At 56.1% G+C, this 13,227-nt stretch overlaps 2 protein-coding genes across 3 annotated transcripts in view; one reads left to right on the top strand and one right to left on the bottom strand.

Moving 5' to 3' along the window:
* Window positions 1–22: 22 nt before the first annotated feature.
* Window positions 23–10,699, bottom strand: RASAL3 (RAS protein activator like 3). The gene is made up of 18 exons (XM_028095275.2): window positions 10,600–10,699; window positions 10,133–10,470; window positions 8,225–8,355; window positions 8,000–8,078; window positions 7,833–7,894; window positions 7,377–7,447; window positions 6,649–6,775; window positions 6,463–6,561; window positions 5,489–6,031; window positions 4,984–5,128; window positions 4,570–4,714; window positions 3,462–3,698; window positions 3,164–3,365; window positions 2,932–3,050; window positions 1,715–2,105; window positions 1,262–1,419; window positions 683–746; window positions 23–578 (listed from the first exon to the last, which is right to left on the bottom strand). The coding sequence occupies exons 2-18, from the start codon at window positions 10,455–10,457 to the stop codon at window positions 438–440; spliced, it is 3,039 nt and encodes a 1,012-aa protein (XP_027951076.1). The 5' UTR covers window positions 10,458–10,470; window positions 10,600–10,699; the 3' UTR covers window positions 23–437.
* The window catches only part of CYP4F22 (cytochrome P450 family 4 subfamily F member 22), a 73,258-nt gene continuing 70,095 nt past the window's right edge, over window positions 10,065–13,227 (top strand). For both annotated transcript variants that reach the window (XM_088016766.1, XM_028095308.2), the window contains exon 1: window positions 10,065–10,385. The gene's annotated coding sequence lies outside the window, so the exon portion shown is untranslated. The remainder of the gene's footprint in view (window positions 10,386–13,227) is intronic.

Genomic DNA, 13,227 nt, shown 5'->3' with positions numbered 1-13,227 from the left:
AATCAGAAGCAGGTGCTGCCCCTAACAATGACAAATTCCTTTTATTGAACACCTTAAACAATGGGTCTTCTACTGTGTAAAAAACTTTAGATTCGTTTTACAGATGAGGAAATTGAGGAACTAAGAGAGTAAAGGTCTAAGGTCACACAGCTGGTGAGACTCTCCTTATATTGTCCCTCCCATGAGAACTCCAATTAGGAGAGAAATTGGGAGACTTGAATGGTGGGAGGGGGATGCTTTCTGATTGGCCACACTTAGGGGCAAAAAAAGGCCATCCATTTTACTGAAATCAAAATTTTACTGGGTAACCTCACAGTGCCAGACCGGTTGGCTTAGGGCTCCACTCCCCACTGTAGGCCACGTAGGGCTGAGGCAGGGGTCGGACAGGTCTTTAAGACGGTATCTGCTCCCAGACTACGTGGGACAGGGTGGGCAGTTCAAGTGGTATCTCCGTTGAGGCAGGGTGAGTTGAGGGGTAGGGGCTGGTTCCGGGATCCCGACGTTCTGGGAAGCTGCAGGGTCTGGACCACATTCCTCAGCTGGGCCTGAGTACTCTCCATCTCAGCCAGGCGGCACTCCTGGAGAGGCAGTGGCAATGGGCTCGGAGCCAGGGGAGGATTGCACCCCAACCCCGGTTCCCTCACCGCCCAGATCTTCCCCAGGGCTACGGCAGGGGTCTCACCAGACTTTTAAGCCTGTGATCCTCACTGCTTGGAGCACCACGCCCCGGATCCGACTGCGGAGTCCTGCGGGGATCAGGGGCAAGAGGGGAGGGTCAGAGGCTGAGAAACTCCCCTCCAGCTCCTGGTTGGACAGCCAGGAGTTCGGGGGCGGGGCTTGGCGTGGAGGCGGGGTTTGTCCACGCTAGGGGGCGGGGCCTAGATAAAGTTGAAGCCCGGGCGGAATCAGAGCCTTGAATAGCTGGGATGAAAGGACCAACCAACTCTTGAGGTTGGGGCTTGGACAGTCCTGGGTGAGGTGGTGACAGGGACGGTGTGCCCAGTCTGAGAGACGCGGGACCAACCTGTTTGGGAGGGCCTGATTGAGGAGTGGGGCCTGGAAGGTAGGACTCGCCAGCAACCTGGGGTGGGTGGAGCTGACCAAGGGGCGGGGCGAAACAGGGGTGTTGGGGCGGGACTGGAAGGGGCGTGGCCTGCCGGGAGTGATTTGGGTGTGATTGCGAGGCCCGAATGAAAGTGGGGCAGATCTCATTACAGCGGGCTCACCCAGAGGCAGAGCTAATGGAGGAGGCGGGGCTCACCCTTCACGGAGCCTGGAGTCCAGGTCTTGCAGCTGACCCTGAAGCTGCTCTTGCTTCTCCGTCAAGGCCCGGAGGTGGGTGCCCAGAGACTCCACGAGGCCGGACAGAGCCTTCTGTTCCTCGCGCAGGGCGGCCACCTCACACTGCAGCTCTGCCAACTGTGGGGAGGGAGCACCTGTAACCTGACCCGTCGTCCCGCCCCTTCTTCTCCCCGAAAAACCCTGACCTTGTCCGCTGCACTCTGCCACCTCACTGCCCTGCCCCGTTAGGAAACCTCGCTCCCGTTTTACAGAGGAGCAAACTGAGGCTCGGAGAGGTTTGCACTAGGCCCGGGGTCACACAGCGCAGCGAGCTCGGCATTTGAACCCAGACCTGCCTGGCTTTCTGTCTTTCCAGTCCCGTCATTGCCGCCCCCCCCCCCCCCCCGGTGTGCAGACCTGAGCTGGACCTCACCTTGCCCACGGGTCGGTGCGCGCCCGGAGCCTGGTCTTTGTCCCGCGGCTGGTCCAGCTGGCGCTGCCACGGCACCGACGGCTTCCGAGGCAACGATGCTGAGGCCCCGGTCCAGGGCCGGCCTCGGGGAGCGGGCCCCGTGCGGAGCGAGCTTTTGGGTCGTGGCCGGGGCCCTGCAGAGGGGCGGCGACGAGCGGGGCGGCCAGCCGGGACGCTCTGCGTGCGCTGCACGGGCCGGGACTGCCGCGGGGGCCGCTCTTGGTCTGGCGGCGGTCGCGCCCAGCTCCCTGCGCCGTGAACGCTGCGTAGAGACTGGCTCTTGGAGATGAGAGGGGTGTGCTTGGGGAGATCCCGGGGAGCCACGAAGCCTGGCTTGTCCCCTGCAGAGAAGCTGGGGGTGGAATGGGAGAGCTCAGATCAGCCCCTGAGCTGACCTCCAAACCTACCTCTGACCAGAAATGACTCCACCTCTGATCTTTTAGTTCTATGTGACTTTGTCACTGATGGAATCACATTTGGATCTCTGACCCTGGACTTCTGACGATACAGTCTTCTCTATGACCCTTGACACGACAATCTGTGTAACCTTTGATTCCAATCTGACCCTGGGCTTGACCTCTGCTCACAGGGATACCCTCTTCCTTCCCTGTCTGACCCCTCCTTCGTCCCTGACCTCTGACCTTAAGCTGATGCTGTCTCTGCCTCCTCACAGACCATGGTCCCTGATCTCCGATCATATGACTTTACCTATAACCCTTGACCCCATTTGGCCATGGGCCTGACCTCTGCCTACCATATGAACCTGTCCCTGACCCTTGATGGTGCATCTTAATATCTGACCCTGATTTGACTCCATCCACAACCTCTCGCTGAAACCTGACCCTCATCACTGACCACAATGTCATTTTCTCTGACCCCAAAAGTGACCTCTCCCTGACCTCTGAAATGACCTATCCCCACCTTGGACTCCAATCTGATCCAGTACCTGCCTTCTGACCATACTGTGAACCTCTCTCTGACCCCTTGGACGACCCCGTCTCCAGCCTCTTACCCTTATGCAACAGTTTCCGACAGTGAATCCCAAGGCGACTGCTATTCCTGACCCTTGATGTGATCTTATCTTCACCTCTGGCCCCGGTCTGACCCTGTGCTTGCCTTTGGTCCTGCCCCTGCTCTCACCCATCAGAACTGGGCCAGACCTGAGGCAGGCTGGTTACCTGGAGTGAACTTGGGCTGGGGGTGGTGGGAGCCGCATCGGCACAGTCACAGGTACAGGCCGGCCTTCCTCAATGGCTCGCAGGATGGTGGGCAGCGGTTCCAGGCTGTCACGGGTTGCCTGATGAGGCATGTAGGGAGGATGGTAAACAAGCTGTCTAGGACCATAGGCTCCCTGCCCTCTTGCCTCCCTACCCCACACCCTGGGCTCTGGGCTCTGTGCTCTGGCCATACCTGGTCAAGTTCAGCAAAGATGGTACAGAGCTGGGCGTGCAGGACCGCCAGCTGGAGGGCTAAGTCACTGCTGCCCTGGTAGCCACTGGGTGCTGCATCCACATCCACCATGGCCACTTGGTCCAGGAAGTGTTTCATGGCTGGTCCATGATCCTCCAGAAAGCTATTCATGAAGCCCATGTAGGCCTCCTTCTCACCAAACCTGGGCAAAAGTCGGACTGGGTGGGTCAGACCAGGCATCTGCCACCCCACTGCCCTGGCATGCACCCCTCCCATCCCCCAGCCTCCCAGCACCTACGGGGCACTGTTGGCAAGGTTCTGGATGACCTTGGCGATCAGTGTGAGGGTGCGGGCTGGGCCAGGTGCAGGGTGCTCTGGTGCAAGACCAAAGAGGCTGGGTGCCAGGATGGCAGGACACAGGAGCCGTAAGAAGAGAGAGGCACACACCAGTCGGGGGCCCAGTGCCTCAGAGCCACGTGCCTTGCATGCTTCTCTCCAGCCTGAGAACACGGTGCCCAGCTCTGCTGGAAACCAGCTGGGGCAGAAGAGGCAATGGTCAAAGGGGGGGGGTATGGACATAAAGGTCATATTCATGTCAAGGTCCTAAGGTCAGAAGTCAAGAATCACCGGCACTATGGGTTCCAGGATTGGAGACATTGGGGATAATAATGCTTGGGGTCAGGATTTATGGGGTAGTTATTGTGGTGACCTCTGGAGTCAGTAATCTGGGAGGTGGGGATACAGGTTCACATGGGGGTACAGTCCACGAGCTTGGGAGGTAGCTATAAAGGAACATTAGATTGGGGTGCCAGATTATATAAGATGAGGTAGGATGGGCTTGAGTTTACAGAGTCACCTAGGTTCAGAAATTATGGTATTGATGTTCCAAGTGATGTGGGACTGGACATATAGGTTAACCTAGGGTCAACGTTTAAGGAATTGGAATCCCAGGTTTCTTGTGATCAGTTGCATGGAATTTGGGGTACAGGGTCATTTAAGATCAAGGGTCATGGGATTGGGAGTTTTAGTATCACCTGGAATCAGAGGTCTTTATTGAGGTCCTATGTTAACTGGGGTCAGCTAGCATGGACTTAGGGTATGGGCTCCCCTGTAGTTAGAGGACAAGGAATTGGGTCCCAGGTTCCTTGGGGTCAGTAACCCCAAGTTGACCTGATATGGGGAATGGGTTACCAGACTTAGCAAACAAAACTTCAGGACAAACAGTTAAACTTGAATTTCAGATAAAAATGAATAATTTTTTAGTATAAGTATGTCCCAAATGTTGCATGCATCCCATTTAACTGGGCATCCTGTTTTTATTTGGCAACCCCGATTGGGGGTCAGGGCTATTAGCACAGTGGCTGAGAAGTAGGGCTAGGTTCAGGTGCTGGGGCCCTGATTCTCACTTGTAGGAGTGGATGATGTTTTGGAAGACTTCCTCACAACTGTTTCGCAGTCTGGTCTGGTGCTGCGGCAGCTCTGGGGCCGGGCACTTACTGGGGTCCACCTCACAGTCCTCACTGGAGGCACAGAGACGCTGGACGACCTGCCCTGCAGTTCAGCACAGCCAGACAAGAGGCCGGGGCGGTGACCACAAGAACCCACCACACTCAGCCTCCAACTCTGTCTCCACCTTCCTCCGGAGACACCGAACATCTCTGGGGGAGCCCCCAGTTGCCTCCAGGATTCCAGCATCCCCAAAGGTACTACCCACTACCAGCATCCAGGTTACCTAGGATCTCCCAGATCTTACCCCCCACCCCGGGTGGGGGGTTTCCTAGCCCGCCTAGATGGCCTCTGACATCCACCCTCTGGCTCACCCAGAGTCTCTTGGAGGTAATCCTGTGCCACCAGCTTCATGTACTCATCAATGGCCTTGGTGGCCAATGTGTTTTCCCGGAATAGCAGCGCCTCACGGCCTCCACTGCGTGCCAGCTCTGCGGTGCCCAGGTCTGTCACCAGTGCCTGGGGACAGTGGGGTTCACGTTGCGCGGGGGAGCGGACTGAGCCAGGGGACTTGGCCAATCACTCACACCTGGGACACGCCCGGACCCTCCTAGCTGCTAGGGTCTTCACTACTAGGGCTCACAAGGTCGGATCCTCCAGCCCTTACAGCAGAAATTTAAATCTTTCAGCTTAGAGGCTCAGTTCAGGCCCCGCCCCTCGCAGCTGAAGCTCAGGCCCCGCCCCTCATGGTGCCCCGCCCCTCATCTGTGCCGCCGCGGTCCTGAGCCACAGGTGCCTCCCCCCCACCCCCACTGCTCCCCGGAGCGCGCGATCGGGTAGCCTCTGGTCACTCGGGTCCGCCAAGTCGCAGCGCCGCACCTGCGCCCGGCCGGTGGCCTGCAGCACTCGCACCATGGCAGCCGCCAGCTCCTCCTTGGCCTGGGCAGACAGCGCGGACTCCAGCGCCCCGCAGAGGCGCGCGTAGTGGAAGGTGAGGAACTCCGCCAGCTCCTTGTAGCGCTCGGACGGCAGCACGCGCAGGCGCCGCGCCCGGATCCGCGCCCGCAGCGCCGCGCCTGCTGGCGCCCCGAGCAGCGGGAACCAGCGCTCCAGGCCCGCGGCGAGCGCGCGGGGGACGCCCAGCTCTTCCAGTGCCAGTGCCACGCGGCCCAGCGCCGCTCCCCCCGGGCCAGCTCCGCGCAGCCGCAACGACAGGCGACGCGCCAGCGGCAGCGCCTCGAAGTGGAAGCGCTCGGCCCAGAAGAGCGGGCCCGGGCCAGCCCGCGGCGCTGTGCGCGCCAGGAGAGCGCCGTCCAGCCACAGCTCGGCGCGCACGCCTGCGGACCCCGTCGCCGCTCGGGGCAGTCCCTTTGCCTCGTGCACCCACACGCTCAACCACGTCTCTTCCCGCTCCAAGTTGTCCTGCGGACCGGAGTGGGTTGGGGGAGGCGTCGGTGCTCGACGTGGGGCACCGTGCCCCCAGGGAGATCGCTGGGCCCTTGGGGGAAGACAGGGGCCACGGCGGTCTCAAGGTGGTTCTGCGAAAGCCCTCTAGCTTTTCTGGGCTCCAGGGTACGGAGGAGTAGCCGTGGGATGGGCACTTGGCCTTTGCCTGGTAGGCGGGGCTTTGGGTGCAAATAGGTCCCAGATTGAACGTCTGGGACCGGGTTGTTTTACCAGGGGCTGGTAATAGACGGAAACTGAGGAGGGTCTCGTAGTGGTTGCAAAGGTGTTAGCGGGCAGGTGTGTCTAAGAGGCAGGGTTAGGGCGCGGGCGGGGGTTTGGGTTGGGGGAAAGGGCGGGGCCCGGGCTGTGGGCGGGGCCTACACGTCCAACTTATCCGCTGTACTGACCTGGCTGGGCTGGAAGTGGCGGCGAAGGTCCTCGATCCAGCGGTCTCTCTCAGCGGCGGAGCGACAAGAGAAGCAGCGGCTCCCGCCCGTCCACGTTACCTGTTGGAGATGGGCATCCAAGGGTGCGGTTGAGGCCAAGGGTAGAACCAAAGGGCTGGGGTGAGGTGGAGAGTTCTCTGCATTTACCTGGAAGCAGTGGGGCTCCTCCAGGAGGCTGGAGTGCAATGGCCAGACCCTCACATCCCGCTCAGCACCCAGGTCCAGCTCGGAAAGCGTGGCCAGCGATTCCCGAGATCCCAGAGCACTGGGGGGTCTGGGGAGGGGGCGGTTGAACAAGTGGTCATTCTTCCTTCCTCCGCACCAACCCACCCCCTAGAGCCTGAAGGGTGGAGGGAGGCCAGGATGAACTTGAACCTAAATTGGACTTGAACCCATCGCTTTCAGGATAAAAACTCAACTCCTTATGGTGACCTGTGTTACCTTATATAGTACAGTCCTTGTCACCTTTTGACCACATTTCCCTCCACTTAGTCCCTTTCTCTGAACTCCAGTCATCCTGGCCTTGTTTTTGTCACTTCATCTGGCATCTGGCCTTTGTACTCCCTGTTTCCTAGCCTGGAATGCTTTTCCTGTCCCTCTTGGCCTGGTGAACTACCCATCCATCCTTCAGATCTCAGCTCAGTGGTCCCTTCGCTGACATTCCCAGCCCAGGGCGTTGACTTAGTTCCTGATTTAGAGTTAGTGTGTTAGACTCTGCCCCCACCCTTCAGCCGAGGGGTGGCTCCAGCATTGCTCTGGGGCAGGACAGAGAGGGGGCCACGGGAGGTATTTGGTGAAGGTGGGAATGATAGGCAGGTGGGGGTGGAGGGGGCAATGTTGAATTCCAGCCCCTTCTGCCCCTCAGAGACTCTTACCCATCCCGGCAGGCACTGGCTCCGAGCTCCGACCTGGCCTTTTTCTTCTCTTTCAGCCGCTTGAGCAATCCCTGTGGGAAGAACGATATCCGTGGGACAGAACCCTGTTCTCCCTCCTCAACTTCTTTTGCCCCAGGGTGACCTGGGTCGTCTGCTGGTTTGGGGGGACCACAACCTCAGGCTGTTTTAGCAGTAATAATAAAGGCAACCAACATTCTGGGGTTTTTTTACCCTTTTTTTTTTTTTTTCTTTTCTAAAGCACCAATCCTATGCTTTCTCTATTGACTTCTCATAAACAGCCCCGGGGGGGGGGTTCTCTCATTAGCTCCATTTGACTGATAGGGACACTGAGGCCAAAAAAGTGACCTGCCCAAGATCACCCAGTAAGAGTCCCCTTTCATCTCTGAGGGTCTGGGAGTCTTTGCTCTCCCCTCCACCTCCCACTGGATGGCTCACCCGAACGTTGTGGACCTGGTTGGGGCCAGCAGCCTCTGGCTCAGTCTTTCCGGGGATCCGATCTGTAGGTGATCAGGGGTGGAAGGTTGGGGGATGGGATCATCTTGAATCTGCCCCACCTTGACATGCTACCAAATGCCCCAGCCCTCCGCACCTCTGAAACTTACCTGGATCCCTGAGGCTCCCCATGGCTACCTGGAGGCTGCCCTCAGAGCTAGCGCTCCCCACCCGGGGCCGGCGAGGACCCTGTTGTCCATAAGAGTGGGTAGTCATAAAGGGGAGGCAGGCAGGCAGACGCAAGGAGAGGCAGACACTTTCCATTATCCTCCCCCCCACTCTTCTGTCTCCTTCCCACCCTCTTTCCCTCCCCTCGCCCCTGTGCCCCTTCTCACCTCCTCCTCACCCCCAAGCAGCACCAGCTTCCCATCGAGCAGGGTGAAGGCCCCAATGTTCCAGATAGGTACATCAGGTGTGGGGGCCTCAGGGATCTGTGGGGCAGGGGTCTCTGGCTCTGGCTCAGGCTCTGCGCAGAGGAGTAGGTGCTGGGGACCTGGGAGTCCTTTCCTCTCCCTCAGAGGACCCTCTCCATTCAGAGAGGCTCATCGGGCGTTCCTTCCCAGGTGTCTCCTCTCGCCTCAACCCCAGCCCACCCAGCAGCCAAGTCAGGCTGTTGTTGGACAAGTTTCCACCCCTCTTGTCCTTGTCCCCACAGGCCATGGGTAGTGGACACATGTGCCCTGTACTGTGTTTACTACTCCACCTTCTCTCATTTAATCCTTCAAAAGCCATTCAAGGGCTTTTATCACCCCCATTTTGCCAAGGAGGAAACTGAAAACCAGAGAGGTTGAGGGACTTGCCCAGGGTCATACAGCTTGTGAGTGGTTGAGCCAGGTTTCAGACACAAGCATTCTTCTCTTAACCAAGACAGTAGGTAGGTAGGTCCAAGAGGTTAAACAAGACAGCATCCTTGGTTCCTTACATAAATAACTAATCTAAGGTGGAAAGCATTCAAAATTTGAGAAGGGAATAGAAAAAAGATCAGGGTAGGGAGAGGTGGTGGTGCAGTGGGAGAGGGAAAGCCTCCAGAGATGGTAAGTTTGCACTGGGTCTTGAACAGCAGGTTGGATTTTGACGGAGATGGAGGGGACAAGGGCAGGAACAGCTTGGGCAAAGGCTCAGAGATGGCAAGGCCCAGGGAAAGCAAGAAGGGCCCAGAGGGCTCAGAGGCTAGAGGGAGAAGATCTAGGATGAGACAGGTAGAGAATCTTGGGTGCCAGTTAGAGAACTGGAGGTTTTATCCTGGGGGGTAATGGGGAACCATGGGAGGTGTTTGAGCAGGGGAGGAGCAGTCCTGCTTCTTGGAGAACTCTCTCTCTGGATCTTATGGAGTGGGCAGTACCTGACACCCTGAAGGGAGTTAAAGGGATGCCTCTGCAAAATGGGAATATGAACAGTGAGAAATGAGGTTCTTGGAATAGATAGGCTGAATCAACCCTCCCAGATCCCCTGTCTGTCCTATTGTTTTCCCATCAGGGGAGTAAATACTCCACTTGTTAATAGATCACTTAAAACATGCTGGGCCCTGGGCTAGTGCTGCATTCCTGAACTACAGTCTTCATGGCATCTCTTACTCTCCTAGATCCCTCTGTGGAACAGCCCATCGGTTGTTTTTGGTTTACTTGTTTATTGTCTGTCATACCCACTACACTGTGAGCTACATGGGGCAGGCAATTCCATCTGTTTTATTTACTGCTTTGTCCTTAGTGCTTAAATCAAGGCCTGGCATGTCGTAAATGCTCAACAGACCTCTGTTTGAATGAATGAATGAATGAATGAATGAATGAATGAATATGAGCGAATGAAATAATATATGTTTCAAGGTAGGGATTACGATCCCCATTTAACTGATGGAGAAGCTGAGGTTCAAAGAAGTGAAGAAACTGAAGATATGGAGGCCAGAGGGCTGAGGTGGATATCCAGGCAGGAGAGAATGAGCCTGGGCTATTGGATATGAGGAGAGACCCACTGGGGCCAAGAGCCATTTGGCATCTGAACAGTACCACCCACAGTCTCTTCCCTCTCCCTTCCCCAGGGTGGACCCCCAGCCCACAGGCCCCTGGCCACTCCCCCTACCCCCAGTCCCTGTGTGAGGGGGAAGAGGGAAGAGGGCAGCTGGGCCCCAGCCACTTCCTGTTGGGCTTTTGCACTCCCCACAACTTCCTGTGTCTGTAGGCTGATGCTCCGGAGGCAGACAAAACCCAAGCATCCGGCCTCCCAGCCCGGGTAGGGGAACCATGTACCTGGGGCCTCCGGCTCTGGTCCTGGCTCCAGCGGCGGGCTCTTATGCCTTCCCCAGAGGGTCTTGGATAGCCGCAGGCGACTTGTGCGTGACTCCTTGGGGGGCGCAGAGAGGACACGACGGAACAGCGAGCGAGAGGCCGGCTGGCTGCTGACCCCGGGCTCCTGGTGGCTTAGCGCCCTCCCCCAGCCAGCAAGTCGGCCCCAGCGGGACCCTCCAGCGACTTTCTCCCCATCGCCCCCTGTGTGCCAACGGTAGGAGGTTAGCAGGGATGAAGCTGCTGCAGGCTGGGTTTGGGAGGCCTTGCACGGTGATGGTGGGTCCATGGCGGGGGTTCTCCTGAGGGACAAGAAGGTGACAGTTCTACCCAGTGTGTTCCCACATGCTGTCCTCATCTTGGCCCCCTCCCCACTCACAGCTCCACCCCCAGGAACCCCCTCAGTGGCCACCATGCACTCCCTCCCTTACCTTGATTTCCCGACCAGCCCCAAAATCAGCAGCCGTCTTCACACTGCCTGGCTTCCTCCTGCTGAACGCCACTCCACGTGACCCTGTCTGTCCCACCCCACCCCACAGCCAGGCTGGGAGGGCACAGTGGGGGCAGGATGCGGGAGGCAGAGGAGGTGACAGAGCAGGACCCAGAATCTCTCATTGACCGGGAGGCAGCAATGCTGCTCTCTGAGCCTCAGATGCCGTCTCTGCAGAATGTGTCCAGACTGACCAAGTGCTGGTGAGAATACAGGGCACCTGGAGCTCTCCTCCAGGGCTGGTCAGAGTGTAGAGCAATTCACCTAAGTTGGAAAACTGACATGATCTCCTAACGTTGCCCATCCACCTCACCTCTGCCCCGCGATTACAGTGCTAGGTATACACCCAATACACATGCCCACTAGCGCTCTTTGTAATAGCCCCAAACTGAAGGCAACCCAAGTGTCCATGTACTGTGGAATGGGTCAGTTGTGATCTCTTCCACAGTGGAATACCATGTAGCAACAAAATGAGTAAACCACTGGATGACTGAACTTGTATGAATCACAAACAGCGAAGAGTCAATACCACGTGGTCCCTTTTATATAAAGTGGCAAAGGAGGCAAAACTGTGTGGAACAAATCAGGATGTTAGGTTCCTTTGGAAGAAGGAGGTAGGGGAACATGAGGGAAGTTTCTCGGAATTGATCTCTTTTTTTTTTTTTTCCCCTAATGGTGGTGAAAGTCACATAACAAATTTAACATGTCCCGTTTCTTGAACTGGGTGGGTGCTGATTACAAGGGTGTGTTCTGTTGTGAAAATTTATTGAGCTATACAGTTCAGTGCACTTTCCTGTGTCTTCCTCTATCTCTGTTGTACCTCAGTAAGTGTTTACTTGTAAAAAGAGGTGGGCAAATGCTGTTCTAAGAAGTGAATGAGTCAGCACGAGATTCACTCGAATCCTGGCCCTGGAGTGGGTTCCAGAGCCAGCTGGTCCTTCTCTCGCTGTGTGACCTCAGGCAAGTCACTTCCTCTCTCTGAGCCTCGGTTTCCTTATTTGTACAACAAGATGATAATATTAGCTCCAGAAGGTTCATAACAGGAGCTTTGTTTACTCAATAAATGTTTCCCGAGTGCCTACTATGTACTAGGTGCTAGAGAAGCCACAGGGAACTAAACAAACTTGGTTCTTGCCCTCCTGAAGCTCAGAGTCCAGTGAGGGAAACAGATCCTGAACATCAATGCAGGACATTTCTAGCTGGTGAGGAAGACTTGGAAGAAAATAGACTGCAGTAGAGGCTGAGCACAAGTGGAAAAATCCAGGAGGACCTCCCTGAAGAGGTGACACTTGTGGCCCAAAGCATAAGGAGAGGACCATGGGATGAGCATGCCAGATAGAAGGAACAGTTTGTGCAAAGGCAAGGATGACCAGAATTCACAGGATAGGGTGGGTAGGACCACTTTCATGGGCATGTGGCCTGGGCAGTCATCCAGGACCCCCATGCTTAGAAGGGCACCGCACTGCATTTGATTTAATGCTTTGCTGTTGCTGTCTTGAAGTTCCTGCTTTTTGAACAAGGGGCCCTGCATTTTCATTTTGCCCTGTGCCTTACAAATTCTATAACCTGTCCCAAGGAGTATGATCTTACATGAGGGCCAAAGACCCTTTTTCTGGAGCTGGACATGTTCACACAGATGGACACACCTTAGATATGCCCACCTCTTTCATACTGCACTCAATCCATTCACAGCACACACATACAGAGTTTCCCCATGTCCCGATGTATCCCTGAGCCTTTCCCACTTCACTGAATACTGATCCATTCCCACCTCCCTGCATTTTTGCTGGAGGTCTTTCTCTGACGATGGAGTCCACTTTCCCCATACAATAAGCAACCCAAGGGCACCTGGGTGGCTCAGTTGGTTGAGCGACTGCCTTCGACTCAGGTCATGATCCTGGAGTCCTGGAATCGAGTCCCACATCGGGCTCCCTGCTCAGCAGGGAGTCTGCTTCTCCCTCTGACCCTCTTCCCTCTCATGCTCTCTGTCTCATTCTCTCTCTCTCAAATAAATAAATAAAATCTTAAAAAAAAAGAATCAGATCCAAGTCCTTAGACCTTTACATGGGCCCATGTCACTAGTTCTTAAAAAAAAAAAAAAAAGCAACCCAAAAGTGCCAGAGAATTAATACCTCCCTGAGATCAGCCCTTAACCAATGACGATGAGGGTTGGAGGATCAATACCCCAGCTCCCTCGGATCAGTATGACTCTGAGGTGTGTGTCTTACACTGTCCCCTAGAGGTCCCCAGTGGGATTGAGCTCCATGTCCCCAGAGTGCCAACTTACTTGATAAAGTACCCTTTCTTGGCTGCCTTCTCTTCCCTACCTCTCTTCCTCATTCCCCAACTGATATGACCTGGAAGAACCTTCACCTCCCAAACACACTACTTGCACTGAAATTCTTGTCTCCGGTCTGCTTCTGGGCAAACACAAATTAAGACAACTTGTGCAGGGCACCTGGGTGGCTCAGTAGGTTACATGTCCGGCTTTGGCTCAGGTCATGATCCCAGGGTCCTGGGAATCGAGTCCCGCATCAGGCTCCCTACTCAGTGGGGAGTCTGCTTCTCC

This window comes from Eumetopias jubatus, unplaced genomic scaffold (genome assembly GCF_037043125.1).
Source record: "Eumetopias jubatus isolate StellerSeaLion01/CBP00866 unplaced genomic scaffold, mEumJub1_p1.0 scaffold_1, whole genome shotgun sequence".
Taxonomy (NCBI): domain Eukaryota; kingdom Metazoa; phylum Chordata; class Mammalia; order Carnivora; family Otariidae; genus Eumetopias; species Eumetopias jubatus.
The sequence above is the reverse complement of the archived record's forward strand: the minus strand, read 5'-3'. Positions and strand labels throughout refer to the sequence as shown.